General features: G+C 37.8%; 2 protein-coding genes across 6 annotated transcripts in view; one reads left to right on the forward strand and one right to left on the reverse strand.

Annotated features, from left to right (window-relative positions):
• Positions 1-134: 134 nt before the first annotated feature.
• On the forward strand, positions 135-9,400 carry LOC135413166 (uncharacterized). The gene is made up of 8 exons (XM_064652448.1): positions 135-801; positions 2,626-2,712; positions 2,882-3,115; positions 4,604-4,626; positions 5,531-5,676; positions 6,252-6,343; positions 6,438-6,533; positions 7,599-9,400. The coding sequence occupies exons 1-8, from the start codon at positions 259-261 to the stop codon at positions 9,336-9,338; spliced, it is 2,961 nt and encodes a 986-aa protein (XP_064508518.1). The 5' UTR covers positions 135-258; the 3' UTR covers positions 9,339-9,400.
• Positions 9,401-11,539: 2,139 nt separating this feature from the next.
• LOC135413161 (probable ATP-dependent RNA helicase DDX60) overlaps positions 11,540-22,663 on the reverse strand; it is a 44,495-nt gene continuing 33,371 nt past the window's right edge. For 4 of the 5 annotated variants that reach the window (XM_064652422.1, XM_064652424.1, XM_064652423.1 and 1 more), the window contains 7 exons: positions 22,066-22,170; positions 20,706-20,844; positions 19,905-20,026; positions 18,219-18,366; positions 17,005-17,147; positions 15,902-16,053; positions 11,540-12,973 (listed from right to left, as the gene is read on the reverse strand). In XM_064652422.1, coding sequence (XP_064508492.1) covers positions 12,805-12,973; positions 15,902-16,053; positions 17,005-17,147; positions 18,219-18,366; positions 19,905-20,026; positions 20,706-20,844; positions 22,066-22,170 — 978 coding nt within the window. In that variant the 3' untranslated portion in view covers positions 11,540-12,804. The remainder of the gene's footprint in view (positions 12,974-15,901; positions 16,054-17,004; positions 17,148-18,218; positions 18,367-19,904; positions 20,027-20,705; positions 20,845-22,065; positions 22,171-22,663) is intronic. The other variant, XM_064652421.1, reaches the window with a different exon arrangement.

A 22,663-nucleotide genomic window follows, 5' to 3' on the forward strand; every position in this document is an offset into this window, starting at 1 on the left:
CAGCAGCGACGTCAATCTCAGGCCTCCGCCTATCGCCAACGCGCTTCTCCTCGCCCCGCCCTCTGCGGGCGGGTATCGCTCCTTCGGGAGTTGCCGGCTGGAAGCGGCGCTGGAGGCGCCGTGTTCGGGGGCTTTCGGGCTGCTCGGCCGCGGCCGCAGCCCCTCGGTGCCGCCGAGCTGGAAGCGGCAGGGCAGCGGGACGAGTCAGGCCCAGAGCAGCAGCAGGAGCGGCGGCCGCCCGGCTCCTCACCGCCGCCGATGGAGGCGAGCCTGACGTGCGCCGTGTGCCTGTCGCTGCTGGAGGAGCCGGTGACGCTGCCGCTGTGCTCGCACAACTTCTGCCGGGGCTGCGTGCTGGAGTGCCTGGCCTCGGCCGAGGCTGCCCGCCTGCGGCAGCTGCAGCGGGGCCCGGAGCAGGCCCGCCTGGGCCGGGGGGCGCCGGGGCCGGGCCCGCCCTGCGCCCGAGTGCCGTGCCCGCTGTGCAGGAAGCTGTGCCTGCTGCCCCGCGGCGGCGTCGCCGCCCTGCCCGTCAACACCACCCTGGCAGAGGTGGTCAAGCTCTACCGGTCCGGCGCGGCGGGCGCCACCCAGACCGGAGAGGCGGCGCCGGGGCCGAGGCCGGGGTCCGACCTGCTGTCCCCGCTGGCGCTCGGGGGAAGCTGCCACAAACACCCGAGCCGGCCGGTGCAGCTCTACTGCCGCATGTGCCGGCAGGCGGGGTGCGGGCAGTGCGTCTCCGAGGAGCACCAGGGCATCTTCCACTCCGTCAACCTCATAGACACGGTGTACCAGGAAGAAAAAGTAAGCCCGGGGCGTCCCCTCCGCGCCAGGGGCCCGACTGGGAAGTCGGGCTGTCCGCTGGGGATTCCACCAGTCACGGGTTGTGTTTACTCAGAAACGCAGGGAAAACCGCAGTGTGGTGGTCAGGAGAGAGGCAGAGGGATTGTGCTGGTTCGAGCCAGAGTCAGGAGTTGTTCGTGTCTGCCGGGGTGTGCCTTCCCCTGCTGCCGTCACACTGCATCCACCACACAGGGGACCAGGCAGTATTACAGTATGAACAGATCTGAACCCAGTTTACCGAAGCACCTGGAGAGTTTCTGTTTTGGTTTCGGTTTTTTGTCGTTGCTTTGGTTTGTAGTGGGTTGGGTTTTTTTCATATAGAGACTTGGCGGTCTTTGCCGAAAAAACACTGATGCGAAGAGTTTATTGCATGTCTGGATCCAGTTTTTCCAAGGTCAGGAAGATGCCAGTCTTACTAACACCACCAAAATCCACCTACAGATGTTTTGTTTATAGGTTCTCTGAGCTGCCTTAGTAATTTGGGTCATAGATAATTACATATTTAGGAATAGATAGTTTGGGTGAGTAATAATTAGATAAATGTAAAACCAAGATGCCTTCCAGTTTGCATGAAGGAAGCAATTGCCTGGCCTAATGCTTGGTTGGCTGGTTGTAGTAGTTGTGATTTTTGCCAAAATATTAGGATAGGACGAGCTCTTCATGCCCTGTTCAAACTGGGTGCAGGTTGGCATGTCATACATCAGTTCTGCTGTAGAGTAATTGAAACAACTACATGGTAGTGAATGAAAAGTACTGAGTACAGCACTGACTATTCTTTAAGACAAAAGTTGCTTTTACACTGATTTTTCTCCTGCCTTTCCCATCACCAATTGCGTGTCAATCAGGAAACCAGGGGAAAACAGCCTTTGCACTAGACATCCTACATAAAATTTAGTGATACTGTAGCAAAAAAATCTGTGATAATATTAGTTTAAAACAAGATATCTTGGTTGTGAACAGCTTTCTATTTTTTTGATGTGAGGTATAAAAAAAAAATTACTATCACACGGTTTGTTGTCAAACTGGAATTAAAACTTACATTGTGATAGATGTGTGTGAAGGGAGAGGTTAAAAAAAGGTTGAGTAAAACAGTATTTTAACTATAAAGCAGCCGTTTCAGCAGTACACATTGTAGGTAAGCCTAAGAACGTTACTTTGAGAAAGAGCAAAAGAAAGTTTGTGTACTGATCCAGGAAAGCATTAAATGTTTTAAGTGATATTTTGAATTGCGACCCTTGTTTAATATGTTGTACAAAATATCACAGAATAGTTAGGGTTGGGAGGGACCCAACTCCCCTGCCAAGGGAGGGTCACCTAGAGCAGGTGACACAGGAATGCGTCCAGGTGGGGTTTGAATGTCTCCAGAGAGTGGAGGCTCCACAACCTCCCTGGGCAGCCTGTTCCAGTATTCTACCACCCTCAGTGTGAAGAAGTTCTTCCTCACATTGAGAACTTTCCATGTTCTAGTTTATGGTTGTTGATCCTTGTTCTGTTGCTGGGCACCAGTGAAAAGAGTCTGGCACTATCCTCTTGGCACCCAGGTTTGAGATATTTATATGCATTAATGAGGTCCCCTCTCAGTCTTGTCTTTTCCAGACTAAACAGGCCCAGCTCATGCGATCCCTCCTCATAAGTGACATGCTCCAGACCCCTAATCATCTTTGTGGCCCTCCACTGGGCCCTCTCCAGTAGCTCTATGTTTTTCATGATCTGATTCTAGATAAAGACTGAAATGTATTTGTGGAATGGATAAACTCATAATAAAGTGTTTCAATTGTCTTTCAGTTAACCTTCTTCAGCACTCTGAAACAAATGAGAATAATAAATGAGAAGCTGATGAATGAGATCTCAAAACGACCAAATGATACGGATGTGAGTTACAGATGCTGCATATTATGTGTGTGTGTGTGTGTCTTTGTTTCTCTTCTCATAACATAGAGCATCAAGTCCTTGTGGCATAGATGTCCTCTGAACTTACTTAGAGAAGTCAATATACACTGCTACTGCATTTGCATCTGTTCCTATGTTCTTGCACTTCTAGATGATGCTGAACAACGATGTGGAGATAATTGAGCTGAAATTTGGAGAAATTTTCAAAACTCTAGAAATGAAAAAACAGCAGTTACTAGAAGATGTTGAAAATCAAAGAGGTAAAAAAGAGAAAGAATTTCAGATTTGGAAGAAAATGAAAGAAACTCACAAGAAGACCATTGAGAATTTTTTGAAGGATTGTGAAAAGCTTGTCCATGAGTGTGATCCTCAGCGTTTCCTGGAGGTGATGGCCTTTTGTTTCTATTTGATGTCACTTGTATAATGAACTCAGATAGAGCCTGCTATATTGTAGGTTATGATTATGACTCAATCAGGTAAAACAAATTTGATAAATAAAAAATAGACTAAAATTATTTAACTCTTCATACTTTATTTATAACAACACTTTTAATTTTTAGAAAAGTTTGAAAAAGCTTTCTTTTCAGCTTATCAGTGGTGATTTTTAGTGTATTCAGTAGACACTTTTTTTTCTTCACTAACAAATGAAAGTTGACTGTATAGTTGTTGCTGTAACACTTGCTGTATTATGCTACTAGCTGTGAAAGTAAGCTGCCTTAGTGCTGGATGAAGAGTTATTTACTAGTACTGCCTTCAAAGTTGTCTCATATTTCTTTATTTTTTATATTTGTTTTCAAATACTTAGTGTATTAAGCACCTCCATTGCATTTTTAAACTTGTAAGATACTAAAAATGCTTTCTGGGGAAGGATTTGAGGCAGAACTTTTAACTTGTCTGTGCTGCACAGTGGAGTACTGTGTTGAGATACCTGAGCTAACGTGATTATACTGATAATACTTAAGCCTGCCCACCAAGGTGTGCAATAGAGGTAAATCAGGCTTTTCAAAGCTAAGCTTTGATACTTCTGGCATACGCTGTGCCTACATAGTATGTACACTTACCTATGGAAGACCCTGAAAGTCTTCATCATAGTGTTCAAGGGAACTGTGCCTTCTGTTCCTCCTCCACTTTTGCCTTTGGTTCCTTCTTACCTTCTTCCTCCCATTCCTCCTGTTCATTTTCTTCCTCTTCCTGCTGTTTGTTCTCTTCCTCTTTAACTTAGCACCTCCCGGCATGCCCTCCATAACAATACATTGTTTTTCTTTAAAGATTAATTACAGCAAGATCACCAGGTTTTTATAGGAAAGCAGCTATAATCCAGTCAGTTTTTTTACTTTCCATTACCTGTTCTTTGGGAAGTGCCACTTGATTACAGTACAGTGCACTTCTTATTGCCTTTATCTACCTGATTTAAAACTAAAAGACAGCTTTTTAAATAGTGTAATAGCATATTGAGAGCACATAGCAGATGCTTTCCTTATCAAGAAATACAAAATAGACTTTCATTTGAATACTTATAAATATCTGAACATCTGAAGTGGATTAGGTAACCATATGGATCATGATTTAAATCCCTTCCTTTGGCTCCGAAGGAGTTCTTTTTGTCTTTAACACAGAATATTACAAGATAAACCATCCTAGGCTTTTTAACATTTGAATGGTTTGGGGGTAGTGATTTTTGTTTGCTTGTTTGTTTTGTTATTGGTGTTGTGGTTTTTTGGTGTTTTTTTTAATATTTTAACAAGTTTATTTCCTATAGTTTCATGATATGAAGACAGGCAATTCAGTCTCTCATGTATTTTGATAAAGCAATAACCTTCTTTTGACAGTTGGACAAAAACTGTTATCTTACAAATTCTTGTTTTATTTATAGGTTGCCTGTGGCTTGAATACAAGGTATATTTTAATTTTTTTCATGTTTTGTTTTCTGTAGTGTTATTTTAGATATTTTACATTAAAAAATAAAAAAACAGTTACTTTGGATATCATCAGATAAGTGATTTAAAATGAAAATACTATTGAACAATTAAGACATAATACTTTAAGATTTTTGGATGTTTTGTATTCCAAATTATAGCAAGTGCATCAAGAATTTTACTAATTGACTACAGGGATCACAGATAATCAAGCTTTTGAATTGACTGCCTGACAAAAAGCGAATATAGAAATTCATTAATACTTGGTGATTGGATATTTTTAGGTATCTTATTTAAACTCAGGAACACCAAAGCATGCTTGGGCTTTTACAGAAATCTTTTAACTGTAAGTGTGTGTGTGGAGATTTTGTAGTGCCTTTGTTTTTGTGCTTTTAGTGCACATACCCTGTGATTTCTTTCTAAAGATTCTTAATTGCGTTTCTCATAACTTTTTAACTTGAGTTTAAGAAAGAATATTTAAAATACATTGTGTTTCAGACTAACATTAGCAATGCCCTCTGAAGAAGGAGTATAATTTAGATTCAGGGAAAGTACACTAAGAAAAGTGTAGAAGGGTAATCCTTTTGCTGAACCACAGACACTACTTCTTACAATTTTCATTGAGTATGGAACCTAATTCAAATGAATCATCAAGTAATAAGTTTTAAGAAAAAAAATTGTGAGGAACTTGACATTTTATCGGAGACTTAATTTTTCTGATTTCTTCTCCCTCCTAGTGATTTCTTTTTAAAATAATTTTTTTCATATTAGGCAGATGTAGTTTCATGGCTAGGCTTCACGAACGAAGATTTGGGACAGATGTAGTTTAGTTGGCATGTAAACACTAAGTGTTGTAAATTAGTTAGTTTTTTTTCCTTTTTCAGAATGAAAACTCAGCTTGACGTGATGAATATAGCATCCAGCTGGGAAAGACCACCAGTGTGTATGCCAAAGAAGATGGATATCAAATCTGTGCTTAATGAAATCATAGCTTTGGAGTTAACACCTGTTAATGTAGGCATTGTTAAAGGTAGGGAAGAAGGACTTAATGGAGACAAGATTTGGGAAGTCACTCCAGAAACCTGCAACTTGTGGAATCAGTTCCTAATGAACAATCTGCATGGCAAAAGCATGCGAGTGTTCAGAAAGCATCAGGGCAAATTAAATGGATGATAAACTCATTGAGGGCTTTTAAATGCATTTTATAAATGTGTTTTCTTTAGGAAGTTTCTAGACTGTATTTTTGGAATCTGGGGGAAGTATACAGCCCAGTCATATACAGCCAGTATTGCTGCTGTCAGAAGTGTGTTGCTGAACTAGATGGATATTTGTTGTAGTGTAATGTGCATGTTGGCTATGCTCGGATTAAATGGTTTTACCTCACAAGAGAAAGCATTGGATTGGGCCTCTCCAGACATTTGGAAAACTGCTTACACAGGCCTCTGGCTTTATATCACAGAAGTTTCAACAACCACTAGGGTCTCGTTTAGGGCAATATACTCTTGTTCTTAATTGGAATCAGTATTTAGGTACACAGGAGCCTTTCTGTGTTTTCCATATTTAATATAACACTCTCCATCAGTATTCCTGTGTTCTTTCTAATAGGATTACCATATGAAGGAAATGAGAACTCAAGTCTGTTTAAAGATATCACGAAGCAGTGTCAGGACCAGAAGAATATACCAAACACATTTCTTGTAAGTTATTGATTATGTAGTCTACAACACTACTATATCATCTGTTTTGGCTTATCAAAATGAAATATAATGCCTACTGCAAAACATTTTTCAGCCTGTGGCGGGACAGGATGAAGCAGACGGTAGCAAGATCGCTACTCGTTTTATGTCGATATCACAAATGTCAGCATTTCAAAGTATGAGTCATGAGGTATGATTGCACATCTGTTGTAAGTATGGCTGAGTTACTATAAGTTATGATGCAACTTTCTAAATAACTGAAAACTGTTTTAAAAGCTTTTCTTAGTAGAAAGTTACCCTTCCAATTCTAGAATGAAATCTGACTAAGTATTAAAGCTGTCAGGATTTTACTTTTTTTTTTTTTTTTTTGTCTTCAGAAGGCTGGAACTTAAATCTTACTACTGGCTTCAAATACTTACTTTTATATTTTAGTGTGGCTTTTTGAGTCACATCTGTAACTTTCTAATCCAAATAAGCTTTCCTATGCTTATATGAAGAGAAAGTCATCTGCCAGTGTTCTGTTTTCTGAAGATAATAGAATTCTGTCTTCTAAAGCTGTATAATTTGAAATAAAACTGAATCCAGTCTCTTTTTTGTTCGGTTTCCAATGATGTAGTTACACAATTAGATTTTTTTCACTTACTAACAGTTCCATTTGGTTGGCTGAGTATTGTTCTGTACAGAATAATTCTAGCTACAGTTAGTGAAGCATGGCTGGCAGCAAATCACATTACACATGTTCTGAGAATACGAGTGGCAGATGCTGGAATGCTTAGAAAAAGTTGCTTAGGTCCTTTAAATATAGAATTACTTTCCTTTTGCTATATTATTTTGGAGAACATCTATTTTCTGTTGCCATTAAGAATGCAGTTTCATATAATAACAAAAACCCCACCACCCAAATTGATTTCAAATGGCTGTTTTTCATGAGAAGTTGTCACTTAATATCTAAGCTAGTATTTTTAGCTGCTTCTGATTCTGATAGTGACTTTAAATACAGTTTCCTATAGTATTGTGTTTCAAAACCTACTTTGTCATCAGGATTCCTTGTGTATCTTGTTCAATTGTTTTTGAAGAACTTTTTTCTGTAATGACTTGTGTTCTGTTGCTTTCCAGTAGCAATGGAAAAATACATCATAAATGCTATAGAATATATGAAAACTTTTCTTCAGTCTTAGGATCATATGTGAGTTTTATAACCTCTGAATCCACAAATGCCATTTTAGATAATGGGATTTTTTTGCTGTCATTGTAGGAGTTACGTTACAAATACTATATGGAACTTCAGAAACTCAACAATTTGTTCAAGACACAAAATTTACTTGCAAATAAAAAATATAAATTTTTAACTGCTGAGGCCTGGAAGGATAAGTCCTCAGGAACTCCTACCAAAGCAAGTAACACAGATAAAATAAAAGTGGGAACCGTGCGAAGAGCAGGCCGCTTTGACAAAAGAAATTTTCTTGGAAGCATCCCATCCACAAATACAAACTTTTCTGAAACAAATGGTGACTTACAATTGTTTCATGAGGGAAATTCCCAGGAAGTAACCACTCAAGACTCAGAGAACTCTAAAGACTTGTTAGTTAAAGAAAAGTTACAGCCATCCTCAGTTACTGTTTTCAACGAAATGGACACAAATTCTAGCACTTCATCAGGTGTAAAACCAGCAGCAACAGTAGCTGTTACTGCTGCAAGTTCAGAATCTCTAGATATTTCTGCAGAGAGACTTTCTGGTGTACCTTTTACTTTCAGTGCAACTAACAACTCATTACCGAGATTTATTAAAGATAGAGCTTTATTTTCCTTTAGAAAGCAAGACAGGAAATGTACTTTCCCTCAGTTTTATCTAGGGAAATGTGATAATGTGGATAAAACTGATAACCGGGATAAACGTGGTCGTGAAACCAAAACCACAGTTTGTGATTCTTCAACCAGTCCTAATTTAGACTCAGCAGAAAGCGCAAAGCCATACATTTTGTTTCCCTTTGGCAATTCAGAAAGAGATTGGTTTGTACGATCAGAAGTCAGTAATTCATTTAAGGTTTTACCACCATCATCATTTCTTAACCAGTCTGAGAAGCCATCTGACAAAAAAATGTTATCTCCCATGAGAGAAAAAACACTTTGTGCGAAGGAAACTGCAGAATATGGTACACAGAAAGCATCTGTCTTATGGGAACAAAGATCTCATGCCTCAGAATCCAGCACAACTGTAGCTTGCATTACTTCAGAAACCAATACTGCTGCTGGGGTGAATGATGCCTCTGAATCACCCCTTCTAACCAATAATTGTGCATTTCCCTTCAAAAGTAACTTTCCATTATCTTCATCAGTATTTTCATTTGGAGGTATTGTCAAAAATACCTCTGAATCACCGACTACTTCTGTGGTTTTTTCTGGAAACAGAACTGAAAAAATGGAAAAGGAGAAGAGCAAATCTCCTGACAAAACACTTGAAAATCTAGGGAAGCCTGTATCCTCTGAGTCTGCAGAGCCTGCTTCTAGTCATAGTCATCCATGTGAAGGCTCATGCTTTCCTATGAACTCAGCTAAAAAAGCTGAAAGTGCAGAAATGCTTGATGATGATAATGCTTCCTGTAGTCAGCCTTTATGTTCAGTTGTGCTTCCAGCTGAATATGAGAATACATCTTCCATTCAAATTACTACAGCAACAAAACAAGAAAAAAAGGTAGAAGATGAAGAAACTGTTGCTGCAAACAACTGTATGCGTCCTAGGAGGGAAGATGAACTTGAGCCTGTACAGTTTCAGAATGCAGTGTGTTCTGTTCCTGGCACGTGCAATGATCCGTCTTTAGGAGGTTCTGTGCATGCAGTAAATGAGACAGGAGGAATGCCAAGTGACAGCAATTCTAACACTGAGGAGCTAAGTCAAACATGTGTCTCTACTGAAACCAACCACGCATCAGAATATTTTTCTCTTGCAGAAGACAAAATGTCTACTAGAAGAAAATCAGACATGAAGAAAGAGTGAAATAGAAGATAACTATACTTAAATTAACTAGAAATAAATAAATTCTACTTAACACTTTAAAAGGTGGGGATATTAGTGATTTTACAGCTGTTCTTCTCCCTGATTCTTGCCAGTTGAGGTATCAGCAAGTACAGTGCAATAAAGCAATATTTGTAGCGTAATCACAAAGTCAGGCAACAACCAAAAATGTCATGTCTTGATCAAGACAGAAGTATGTCCATAAATGATGCATCTTCAAGGATGCAGACCTTCTGAGAAGTGCAATTGGGGCATGTTTGGGTGGTGTAGAGCTGAGGTGTCCCAGAAGGCAGGTTGGGTGAAGCCTCAGCAGCAAGATTGCTGTTTGGGTACAGCAACACTTGCACTTGCAGTAGAGTACAGCCAATAGCATTCACCTCACAGGCAGGGAGGGAAGAGAGCCACAGGGAAAATAAAGGATGTTAAAGGCATTACTGAAAATTGCGTTGTGTATCTCACTTTGGCTGTTTCCTTTTCTGTGATGTATTTAATGTATATTGAAGGTGCAAATTCTAGTATAATTTCAATAATTTCTCTTGCACTTTGGAAATTGGAGCATCACATCAGTGTTCTTGTTACACATTGCAGAAGGGTGTCAGTTACGTTTCTGAAATGCTGCCTTTAGGAAAAGGAAACATCACAATTCACTTTCAGTTCCTTTTGGCAACAGCTTGAGTATACTTGGACAGATATTAATTTGCTGTTTTGATGAAAGCATTAGGAGAATCTAGCTTTTAAAACACAAAATCTTCCTTTTAAAATCCGTGTAACAACAAGAAAAAGGGAAAACAGCACTTCTTTCTGTGTATTAATGATTCAAAACTCATTGACTTTTTAGTCTGTGAAATACGATATAAAGTGAGGATAAAAAGACCATCTTTTCTACTTTATTAAGCCTTTTGTTGGATCCAAGATATAATTGTGCTTTAATTATTGGAATACACAGACAGTAGTACTATTTCAGAGTAAAGCTCTATTTCCTGTTCACTCTTCACCAAAAGCTGGTGCCAGATTTTAAATTAATTTTGCATCAGATAGATATGTCAACTGGCAAGTATTAAATCAAAATGCAGAATGTTTAATACTCCTTCAGACTTTTTCAGTGGCAACTAGAAAAATCAATAATCTGCACATTATCTCTGTAACTTTATAAGAGAAATACTACTTAAATTTAAATCTCTGCAACACTTAATATACTTACTGTGACATAGTACTTAGAAATACTATTGTTGTTCTAGGAAATGTTTACCTTACTTGTGTTGAATTCTTGGCCTCAATTTTTCTGTGGCAGTGCATTCCTTTATTAAATGTGCTGGGAATTTCTAGTATTTATAAAACTTGAATAATATTACCTTTCTGTCTGCATTATAGTAAGGAAGGTGGTAAAAATTCTCTTAATTGTCAGTTTTCTAGTTCTTTATGTTCATCTCTTAAATATTACTGTATTTCAGTTTTCTCCTAAGAATTTCTTTGCTATTACCTCTAGACATTCTTGCCATGGTCTGCATGTGTAGGAGAGAAATGGAAAACAAAGGCTGAGTGAGATGATCATGGCAGAGAGTGTCACAGATGGAAGTTGGTCTCAGTCTAATAAAAGTGAGAGAAATGGAACAATTTTAGAGAGTCAGATAAGGCATCTATAAAATTTGTTGCCAGAAAGTTGTAGAAAATGGTTTTTTTCTGCTAAAAAAATTCCTAATGAGCTAGGCTTAATCCCAAACTTTATGAAATTTTTAGAGTATTACTTCTTTTCAATGTGAGGTGGTATAGAATAACCTCCGTGTCCTAGCCATGCCCGCTCCTGGCTACTGCAAAAATTCACCCTGTCCTGTCCAGAACCAGGGGAATCAGTGATCTTGGATGAACACTAGAGCCAATTCAAATAAACTATGGGATTCAGAGCTGTCCTTAGTGCATGACTGCTAATTATCAGTAGAGAATAACTTTCATCACTCCCTTGGTCATTATGAAATTCTGCATGACGATGAGGATTGTTGTCAAAGCCTCACTTTCCTATGTTATCTAAACATAGGTATGTGTGTGTGTGTATATATTTTCAGATTACAGGTAGATGAAAAGGTAGTGTTAAACTGAAGCATTTGTATGAAAATACTGCTGAAAACTTTGCTCTTCCCAGAAAAAAAACCCAAAACAACCCCCAAAAAAATGAAACACCAAGAAAATTAGTTAGAACACATATTTTACTAAACTCAGTGATTTGTATTACACAGATTTCTTGACGAGTATGTATCGATGGGGAGGCTCAGAGACATAGCAACACGACCAATGTGATCAAAGCAATGTCCAATTTATTATTTAAATCAGTTAACTTTTATACAGTTTAGTTTGCTCAGGGTACATGCTCACAACATGATGATTGGATAGCTCAGTTTGTGCACGCGTCTCATGCTCTCAGTTTATTGGATCTGAGGCTCTGTCCATGCGACCTGAAATCATTCTTGGCATAGAAACCTCTTTCTAATCTGCTTTTAGGGGTTTTTCCTAGATCTGCAGGTGTACTAGATTTCTAGGTTCTCAAGGTTTTCTTACTATAAACATATTATGTTCTCAAACCTTATAATTAGGCACACAGCTAACAAGTATAAACATCACATATTTTCACACAGTCTATAAGTATAAACAATACACGCTTGTCACTTCCATGGCAAGCAAGGCCTACAGAGTGCAGGAAAAATTGTTCAGAGAAATCTCTGTTCCAGCGACAAGTATGCCATAAGTGTCCTGGATCTTTCTGACTCTTAAAGAGGTGAAAAATGAAGCAATGTGGTTGGAACTTTTTATTAATCAAAATTCCGTGTTCTCTTATAAAACCCTCTATCTGTTTAAAATTTTGTAAACTAAAACTGCAGACCAGTTTAAAAGGTTTTATAATGGTTCATGAAGATAGTACTATTCATGATTTAATAGAAACCTTGGAAAACAGAACAATTTCTTTTATAATTGCTGAACATCCTTCACAAAGGAGCTGAAAGTTTCTAATACTGTCCTACTGAGAGGCTAATCTCACCAGCTGTCAGAACTGTGACATTTGTTCAGTACATATCTGAGAGCTATCTTAACACATATGCCACTGCCTGAAAAAAAGTGCAACTGAAAGATAATGTACAATTACTTAGTTTTGTAATTTATTAAAAATATTATTTAATTGACATTAGAGCTGCTAAAATGTCAATTGGTAAAGGTTAGCTTCCTAAAGTAAACTTTTTATTACTAGTACTGATTATTAACTAAAGCTTTATTCTGAAATTTTACTTGGTAACTCAGATCTAGTAATTTTCTAACCTAAAGGCTGCTATCTTTGGTAAGAATATCTGCTGTTTTGGGTTTGGTTTTTTTTAAATAATACGCTTCAGTTTCTCTTCATATTTTTCGCCCAGTTGTTTAAATGCCAGTAGAACATTATCATTTGGATCATCACATAGTTCACTCAGACTTGTTCTGGTTTAAAAAAAAAAAAAAGATCATTGTTACATTTTAAGTTGCTTTTAAAATGAAATATATATTGTATTCTAAAAAGCACAAGTTCATCATACCCAACAGACTTAATGAGGAGTGAAAAATCTTTGAGGGCGTAGTAAGCATCTCCTTCATTTAACCTGAAGAAATAAAAAGAAATAATCAAATGAATATGCACTATAACTGTTTCACCTTTAATAAACCCAGCTATGTAGGTTGGGTAAGGATGCAGAGAGCACATTGCATGACCTCTTAACACTGACATTAGTTCATTAGGATCAGTGGAGAAAAAATATAAGCTTAATAATGCCGCAGAGGCTAATGTTTCTATAATTATATTAAACATACAAGACTCAGTAATATTAGAAAAGATAATTTATTAATATTATATTTGGAGCATGGTTTCAAGTATTGGAATAACTAACCTGTCACAAGCTAAACTGGAACACTATACTTCAGATGAACCTGCTGGCTAAACTGAGCAGGAGATTGTGTAAGCTTTCTACCAGTGAGGAAGGTCCTATATTTTGCAAAAAGGACCACTGATTACTATAAAGGAACTTAATAAACTCAGTTTCTAGTAATTGAGAATAGCACTTTTTTTTTAAATCAATACTGTGTTGAAATGCTAGAATTATAGAAGGGTTTGGGCTGGAAGGGACCTTTAAAGATCATCTAGTTGATCACCTGGGTCAGGGCAGTCCCAAGCACAAATCCCGGCTGGGCAGAGAATGGATTGAGGGCTGCCGTGCGGAGAAGGACTTGGGGGGATGATGGTTGATGAAAACTCAACATGACCCACCAATGTGTGCTCACAGCCCTGAGAGCCAATTGTATCCTGGGCTGCATCAAAAGCAGCGTAGCCAGCAGGTCAAGGGAGGGGATTCTGCCCTAGTGCTCTGTTCTTGTGAGACCACACCTGCAGTACTGCATCCATCTCTGGGGTCCCCAACATAAGAGCAAGTCCAGAGGAGGGCCACGAAATTCATAGGAGGACTAGAGCACTTCCCCTGTGAAGACAGCCTGGGAGAATTGGGGCAGTTGCATGGAGACCTCATACCAACCTTCCAGTATCTGAAGGGGGGCTACGGGGAAGACAGAAGGGGACTGTTCGCCAGGAACTGTAGTGATAGGACAAGGGGGAATGGCTTCAAACTGAAAAAGGGTAGGTTTCGATTAGACGTTAGGAAGAAATTCTTTATTCTGAGGGTGGTGAGGCACTGGAACAGACTGTCCAGAGAACCTGTGGATGTCTCATCTCTGGAGGTGTTCAAGGCCAGGCTGGACAGGGCTTTGAGCAACCTGGTCTAGTGGAAGGTGTCCCTGCCCATAGCAGGGGGGGTTGACCTAGATGATCTTTAAGGTCCCTTTCAACCCAGGCCATTCTAAGATTCTATAGTCCCAACTCCCCTGCTATGGGCATGGACATATTTTACTAGATCAGCTTGATAGAATCAAAGAACGTGATACTATAATTGGTATATTTCCATGTGTCTCGATAATGTGGCATTAATGCCAAACTCTCCTATTGTAACCATAACAGTGCATGGAATGTGTATTCTAATTATTCTGATTAGAATCTGCTTTGAAGAGTTTACAAAAAAGCAGATAATATTCTATGTTCCAAACAGCACCCCCGGGGTGAGGTAGTATTCTCTTACTCAAAAGTTACTGGCTATGAGCATGATGGCAAAATTAAGATACTTGATAAGAGGAGCTGAGAGAGGGAGCTTGTGGTGGAGCTTTTTTGAGCCAAGGTTGGAAATAAAACAGTTATGTGAATGGCTTCATTAAGAACTGAAAGCTGGACATTTTATAGAGATGGATTTAATGAATGAGGTTACAGAAGGCCAGCGAGGATCAAAGGCAAAATCAATAATGATGAAAATTACACATAACATTTAGCAAGTGCATCTCTAAAAGTTTGAAGAGGACAACAGGACTGTAAACAGCAAGAGCAAAATAAAGAAAAAAATTTAGCTTCTGAGAAGAAGACTAATGCAGTGTATAAATTGCTTAATTAGGAGGTGAAAGAATGTCAAAGGTTAGTTGTTAGGAACTGTATCAAGTGTAAGAGCTTGACTGGCTTGTCAGAACTTTCAGGGGGTTTTTATGTAATCAAGGTTTTCTTCACAGTGAAGAACAGGGAAGTCCCTGAAATGAGGATGTCCAATGCAGTAATCCAGAAGATGGTAACACAGGAGCAGAGAGATCTCAAAAGATTGGTCGAATAATACAGAAACAGATTAAAGTGAATGAATGATCAGTGTTAAAAGATACAGGCAAGACAACCTAAAAGTAAAGATTAAAACTCCAGTTTTGGAAAAACTGCAGTGTAAGTGATCCAGGCAAAAAGAAGAGAGGAAGACTGCATGTACCACGGACTTAAACATGAAAATATGATTCCATATGGCAGTGGTTGGCCAGCTTGGGCAAAGAGGTTTTTTTAGTGTATGGTTGTGCATTGGTTTTGCTTTTGTTTTCTTTAAAGAGAAATCCTAGTATGATGGATTTATCAGGCCAAGTTGCTAAATGCTTAGAAAAAATTAGGAAAAGGGAAGTTTTGAAGCAACACTAATACAAATATTGAATTACTGACAAATTTTGTCCACGCTTGTGTTTTGGATGCCTGTATCTTTTGACACTGATCATTCATTCACTCATTAATCTGTTTCTATATTATTTGACCAAGCTTTTGACATCTCTCTGCTCCTGTGTTACCATCTTCTGGTCTACTGCATTGGACTTCCTCATTTCAGGGACTCTTCTTTTTCATTGTGAAAAAAAGGCTTGATTAAATAAAAAATGTTGTGAAGAGCCTGTCAAAATTACTCGTGTTGCTGAAGTCAAGACTTCCCACTTATGGTCCTATTTTGAATAGCCGGATAATATTTTACAGCCATTGCCATTAGACTTCAGTTTGGTTTATTCCTATTAAAACATTTGACTAATCACATTTAACAGCTGTTTCATCCCTGAAGTCTGGAGGGAGAAGGATTTAAAATCAAAAAGATGAACTTGTGTACCCTATTGTAATGTTTAACAGTTTTTTAAATGGTAGTACATACCAGTTATCAGTTGTCAATGCAGTCAAGGAACCGTGCTTATAAAAGTCCAGTGCATATGCATTGAGTGGCCTCCTCCTTCCCTGATTATCATACTTGTTCAAATAAAGCAGGGGGCAGTTTGTGACATTAACTCCAAGAGAACGTAAGACAGCCTAAAACCAAAAAATATTATTGAATAGATACTGTCGTTTTGTTTATATGCCTGTTTTGTCAAACCTACACCTTTAGACCCACAGCTGAAAAGTTCCACACTTCTAATCCAGTCCAAAAATCTGCACAAGTACATGTAGACTATAGACACAGGAGAGAGTTTGTTAGTAATGTGATTTAAACTGCTCGTGCAGCTATGGAGTGTTCTGAGTAATTTAGAGTTTAACTAGGCAACTTTATTTCTTTTGAGTTTTAGATTAGGATTTTTCCATATGCATAGATCATCTATTAAGACTCATTGATGCTTTGAATTCATTAATTACACTTAAACATGGAACATTTTAAAGATGAAGGTGAATTTCAAATCTCCAGTTGTAGGAATTTAATTTTTTACTATTACAGAATTATGAGTTGTGTTAATTCCCTAATATTGCAGAGCCCATGTAGAATAACACAGGAAAATGCAAGTTGACAGTAAATATGTTGGTGTATATCAGAATTAAGCTAACTCATGTGCTATCTAACACAATGCTAGTTATAAAGCAATCAATGCCATATTGCATCCATTCGCTAGGATCCTTGAGCCTACCGTGTGGTTGATTTAAAAACAAATGAAAACTCCTGACATGGAGAAAACAAAATGGGGATATGGTTTGAAATTTTAGAGTATTTTACTTGTCTGAGAGTCAAAAGCAATGGAGACCTTGTAAGAAAGCAAAATATTTACAGATTTTTTTTCCTACATCCATCTATTCTGTGATTTTTGCACTGTGACAATGTGGTGCTACTTGATGCTGGATATTTATTTTTTGACACTTTCTGAATTATTTCTCCTAAAGAGTGACACTTGCAAATAGTGCTATCATATTAGGCAGAGGGAAGAAGATTGTGATTAAACAAATACTTTATTGAACTCCAATAAAATTCTAGCCCCCATGAAAAAAATAACTTACTTTATTAATGATGTTCTCATGAAATAGATCATTATCAACCACTCCAGATAAACATGCAAAAGGTGAGATGGCAGATATGCTTTTGGTGTTGTCCATCAAATAAGATGCTAGTTCAGAGCCGTGCCAATTCTGAGATGTAAAGTCTAGACAAGAAGTTTCATATACAACATAAGCTATTGAGACACAAACCCCTTTTCAACAATCTAGTTTGAAAGTGGTAAGTTTTCAGTGCAGTAGATAGTGACAGGAAATAGAGTTAATGTTCCAAACTTAAATCCTTCTTGATATATCTTTGTCTATTTTGTTCACAAGAACTTCCGTGTAGCTGATTATAGTGTATAAGAAAGAGCTTTCTAATGGTAAGAATTACTATGTCTCAATCTCCCCCCTTGCAACTTAAACCTTTCTTCTTGACTCATCTGTAGCCAAAAGTTATGCCAAAAACAAAGGCAATGTTACCATTAGAAGACTTAGTTTACCATCATCTTTTATTCTGTCTTACATTGAAGGACAGAATAAAGGACGTCCTATATTTGAAGTGCTTTGTTATTGCAAAAATAGTATTTTTGAAGGCATGTTTTTTTTAGAGCTAGACAATGGGATAGTGGTATATTACATTGCTTTAATATCTATCTTCCAGGAAATAATTTGAGATTATAAAGTAGTTAAAATATTTTTCACCCAACGGCAATCTATATTGCTTGGTAATTTGCTTGCCTTTTCATATTGCTTTTCTTACTGAATATCACTTATTGGCATAAATAACTCAGTTGATTTAAAAAAAAATGTGATGTTCTTTAATTGATACTTAAATCTTAAAGCTGTTCAGATGTTGAAAATCTAATCTTTGGTAAGATTCTGAAAGCAATTCAAGTATTCTAGGTATTTGAGGATCTGCAAATGCACTGATGATCAGATAAAAAGGCTTTTATTCAATAATTTTACTTAGGTTTTTTTTCTTTTATAGTCCCTTTGGTTTTTTCCCCTACAGAATAATGGAAGAATAGCAACTAAAATGATCCTTTCTCTGTACAAAACTTCTGCCACATACAACTTAATCAGTAATACTTGTAAAACAAAAGTGAAATAGAAATTGTAGCTCTTTATTACTGTATCTCAAGCCATATGTTTTTTCTTTACAACATGAGAATTAACCTTATCTTCCTAATACAATTTCACAAATTATAAACATGCATTAATTTTTCACTTCATACCTGTCTTTGACAGTGGAAGTTTGTATTCTTGTTCCATATCAGCCAGCTTGGCAGTTGTCAGAAGAAAATGAGCAAAATTTTCCTGTACTTTGGTGTTGTATTCATTTAAAGCATCTGCAAAGTCTTCTGGTAGATCTTCTAGGAAGACCTTAAATAACACGCAGTTCATTGCTTAATGTAGGTGATTTTTCCAAAAGTGTCAGTTCTACATTGTTCCATACATAAAATATTAGTACACACAGAGCATATTGATAGAAAGGAAGTGTGTAATTTCAAACTTTACCCAGCTTGCCACACTGCCTGGACATTTGGAATTAACAGACCTTAAAGATGAACATGATTTTCAAGCAGAAAAGGCATGGAAGATAAACAGTAAGTATAAAATTCCTTACAGGGTACTTGGCAAACAGCTTTACTAAAGATGTTTCTATCTAGTTATAAGTGGCCTTTTGAAGGGCTGCCTTTCTCAGATCTTGTTTTGTCTATCTTGGTGTTCAACAGGTTTCCCTGCCAAAATGACAGACTGATGGCTGCCATTAGCCACAACAGTCCTGTAATCCCTCCTACATGACTAACCACTTCTCAGAAATAAATAACATTTTTTCTCTTGTAATGCTCGCTGGAAACTGGCCACATAACAGTTTAATACAGAAGAAGTTTCCTCTGTTGTTCCAGCCATAGGTGTGTTCTCCAACATTTTAAGGCCTTGCGTAGAAGAGCCAATAGCAGCACCTTATAAATGTTTCACTTCCCTGCCTGCACCCATGGTGAGTTAACTTTGTGCAGAACTAATGGTAATGCTCATCCTACTAATACTGTCCCATTTTTTGAAAAAGCCTTAAGCCTACAGTGTCATATACCACAGAGCATGCTGGTGTCCTTCTGGATCACTGGTATGTGTCACAAAAAGCTTCAGCTCCCTAGATGGAGACAAAACTCTAGCAGAGTGAGAAGGGGGAGAAGGTGCTCCAAGTAATGAAGCAGATATAGAGGAGAGCACAGTGGAGCAGAGATTTCCTTGCGACCATTTCTGTGGAGAGGACCATGCCAGATTAGATACCTACACTGCAGCTTGTGAAGAACCCCACACCAGAGCCACTGAATGTTTTCTGAAAGAACTAGAGCCCATGGAGAACCCACAACGGAGCACGTTTATCCTGAAGGACTGCAGCCCACAGACAGGACTCACACTGGAGCAGGGGTGACATGGATGAGGAAGGAGTGACAGAGCTGTTAAAAATGGACCGCAGCTCATTTCTCATTTCCTATCAGCCATGCACTGCTTGGGGTGAGGGAGAGGTAAAGGAGTCAGGAATGAAGGAGTAAAGTTGAGCCTGGGGATGGTAGAGGCAGGGGAAGGTGCTGCTGAAATTTTTTTTTGTTTCTCACTACCAAAATCCATTTTAATTGGCACCAAATTGATTTCATTTTCCACAAGTTAAGGCTGGTGTGCCCTTGATCATAACTGGTAAGCAATCTTCCTGTTTCTTGTCTCGACCCATGAGCTCGAGCTCCTCCATACTATTTTCTCCCACAGCCTGCTGAGGTGGAGGAGTAAGAGCGTCTGGGTGGGCAGCACCAGGCCGCTGTACATCCATAAGGACACCAGTCTAACTGAGAAAAGGAAACAAATTGTTTGAAGTGGTACACAACACAAGTTATGGTAAAGACAAATGCTTTCTCTACCTTTGACTGGGAAAACTGGCGTTTGTATTTCATTGAGCAGGCTGGAAGATACTTTCTTCCAAATAAGTTTGCTAGAATGAGAACTAGCTTTTCCATGACATCTTCTGAAAAAACAGTTGAGTCTGTGTCAAAACACAAAGTGCTTGGGTTAAATATGAAAGTGTAAAAAAAAATTATGTGCTGTTGTGTTTTTTTTGCTTACAATAAACAACTCCCATTCAGGAGTTTCTTTGACCATAACAGCTGTCAGGACAGAGGTTTTGCAAAACTATGTTGGATAAAGATCAACTCATGAGATACAAAATAGATAGTAGTAGATCATGGTAGATAATTAAGCAACTAATCATATGTACAAATCATTACTGTATTCCTATATGTTAACATATTGTACCATATCTCAGTGCACACAATAGATTTAACTCAGGTAATGAGACATTAGTAGTACTTACTTTTTTCATTTGTTGATATTCAGAGTAGTCATCCATTTTATTTGCTAGATAGAACTCAAATCTTACTCTGGAGTCAGAATTATTAATTTTTCTATGTATGGCATTACTTCTTACCTCACCAGAATGTTTCACAAACAGCAAAGATACGTTCATGATACCAGCATTGCCAGATGTGTGCCTTGGCTTTCTCAGACAGAAATATAAGCATACGCAGTGTGTAGAGGCAGAGGTCAAGGATCTGAAGATGAAGGTGAGGCAAGCAAAAGGTAGCAGCAGCAAGAAGGTACCCGGTATCATTGAGGCTACAGAGCCTGCCACAGATTGCAATTAACTTGAATGGAGTATTATTTACCTTTAATTGGCTGGCACAATTTGTGCAATAAACCTTTCACAAGAAAGCTCACTAAAACGAAATTTGAAGGTTCATGATAGTACAAGTGTGTCACAAGTCCAGCAAATCCTATGGGGTTACATTCTTGATCCAAGTAGCCCTATTTAATTTGAAAGCAAAAAAAAAAATAGCTTAGTTGTAAAAGATGAAATTAGATACAACAAAAATATACAATTGTGATATTCAGAACAGTCTTTCAGCCTAATGTATAGGTACCTATTGAGACTACTTAATTTACAGTGAAAGGCAAAAATTTCTGCAAGTATAGATTTTGACCTTATAGATTTAGATCATGTTGCAAATGAAACGTGCACACAGTCATCAAAGTAAGGCCTGATGCAACCTGCGTTAAAGAGAAAACTATTAACCTAAATGTTTGACCAGATAAAAGCCCAGCAAGCAGTGTTCTGTCAAATGTTTTGCTGCAAGATGTTTGGATGCTAGAAGCTTATATAGTTTTAAAAAGCAACAGGACAAGCTCAACAGGACAGCTCTCCTATGAGAGATCAGTCTGCATTATGCCTTGTAAGCAAGTACGGAGTATTCAGAGAATCATCATACGGTTGTTTTTTTTTAATACACTAATTATTGGAGACAGGATACTAGTTGTGTGGGCCAGGCTTTGTCCAGTACTTATGCTAACTGTAACTTTTTGGAAACATTACTGAACTCCTGCACATTGATCAGATTCTTCTCTTCAAACAGAAGCATCAGACCCCTCATCTCAAAAACAGCAGACACCCAGAAGAGGCAGAAATGTTGGTTAGGAATCATACTGGGAGCAGGACTTGGAAACCTGGGCACAGATGATTTGTTAATGTAATCACTTACTGCCTGTAGTCCTCAGCTGTAAGCCAAAATGGAGTCATGCATGAAAGTTTTCCAAAATGGTATCCACCGAACTTAAAACTATTACTATGGAGAGATGTACAACTAATTTTCAGTCTTATCTAAGATCTACTTTCTAAACTTTTGCTTTGGAAATCATGTCATCCTTAGTATGTCTTAAACTCCTATCATTTCACATGCATGCATTTTCATACATAACATAAATGCACAACTCCAACTTTCCTAATCTATTTGTAATCTTATAGACCATACCATATTGAATTTATTCCATAACATAAGTAGCTCAGAATTAACCTCAAACTTAAGACGTTAGAATTTTATCTGTTTCCTTAAATTTGTAACAGAAAGAAATAGCTTATTGCTATGAAATAAAAAGTATATGGTTCCTTAAATTAAAGCATGCAAATGTAAACAAATAAGAATCTGTAGATTTAAGAAAAACTATCCTTTATGGGAACAAGTCAAAACATACCTCTTTGATAAGAAATTGCAAGGAAAACACAAAATAAATTTTTAATATTTCAGCATATCTTTCTTTTCTGAATGACATCAGTGAATGCTTCAACACTGACAAAGCCTGGTCAAATAAAAAGGAAAAAGAAAGTAAAAAAACCCAGAAATCAGAAATCCAAAGGAATGTTGATATTGTAACAAGAAAAAAATGAATATCCAGCTTTTATGCTTTGTTTATCAATTGGTTTTCAGGATAAAAAATGCTATGTAGAGGTTATTTAAATTTTATGTAAATCGAATGCCTAACTCTTGGAAATGCTATTGAAAAAGTCTATCCTCTGTCAAATGTACACTCATTTTCAAAATGCATGCTGGGGTTTGTAAAGTTAATTACATTAAATTCATACAGAGATCTAAAAGACAAGGATTTAAATATCAGTAAACTAAATCCAGGAAGTTTTGAAATTACTCCTTTCACTATAATACCTTTTGAACATAATAAATATTTAACACAGAAGTTTACCAATCTCCACTGTTATCTTAAGAATTCTTATGTCTGAATTCATTCAGTGAGTTCTCAAAATAAATATCTATATGCTGAAGTGGATGTAAAAATC

This window comes from Pseudopipra pipra, chromosome 4, assembly GCF_036250125.1.
Source record: "Pseudopipra pipra isolate bDixPip1 chromosome 4, bDixPip1.hap1, whole genome shotgun sequence".
In the NCBI taxonomy this organism is placed as follows: domain Eukaryota; kingdom Metazoa; phylum Chordata; class Aves; order Passeriformes; family Pipridae; genus Pseudopipra; species Pseudopipra pipra.

Bases quoted from the DNA above. Each gene is read 5' to 3' on its own strand.
- LOC135413166 (XM_064652448.1), top strand. From the start codon at position 259: ATGGAGGCGAGCCTGACGTGCGCCGTGTGCCTGTCGCTGCTGGAGGAG. The intron at 6,344-6,437 runs GTAAGTTATTGA...AACATTTTTCAG, and splicing joins ATATACCAAACACATTTCTT to CCTGTGGCGGGACAGGATGA. The intron at 6,534-7,598 runs GTATGATTGCAC...CTGTCATTGTAG, and splicing joins TTCAAAGTATGAGTCATGAG to GAGTTACGTTACAAATACTA.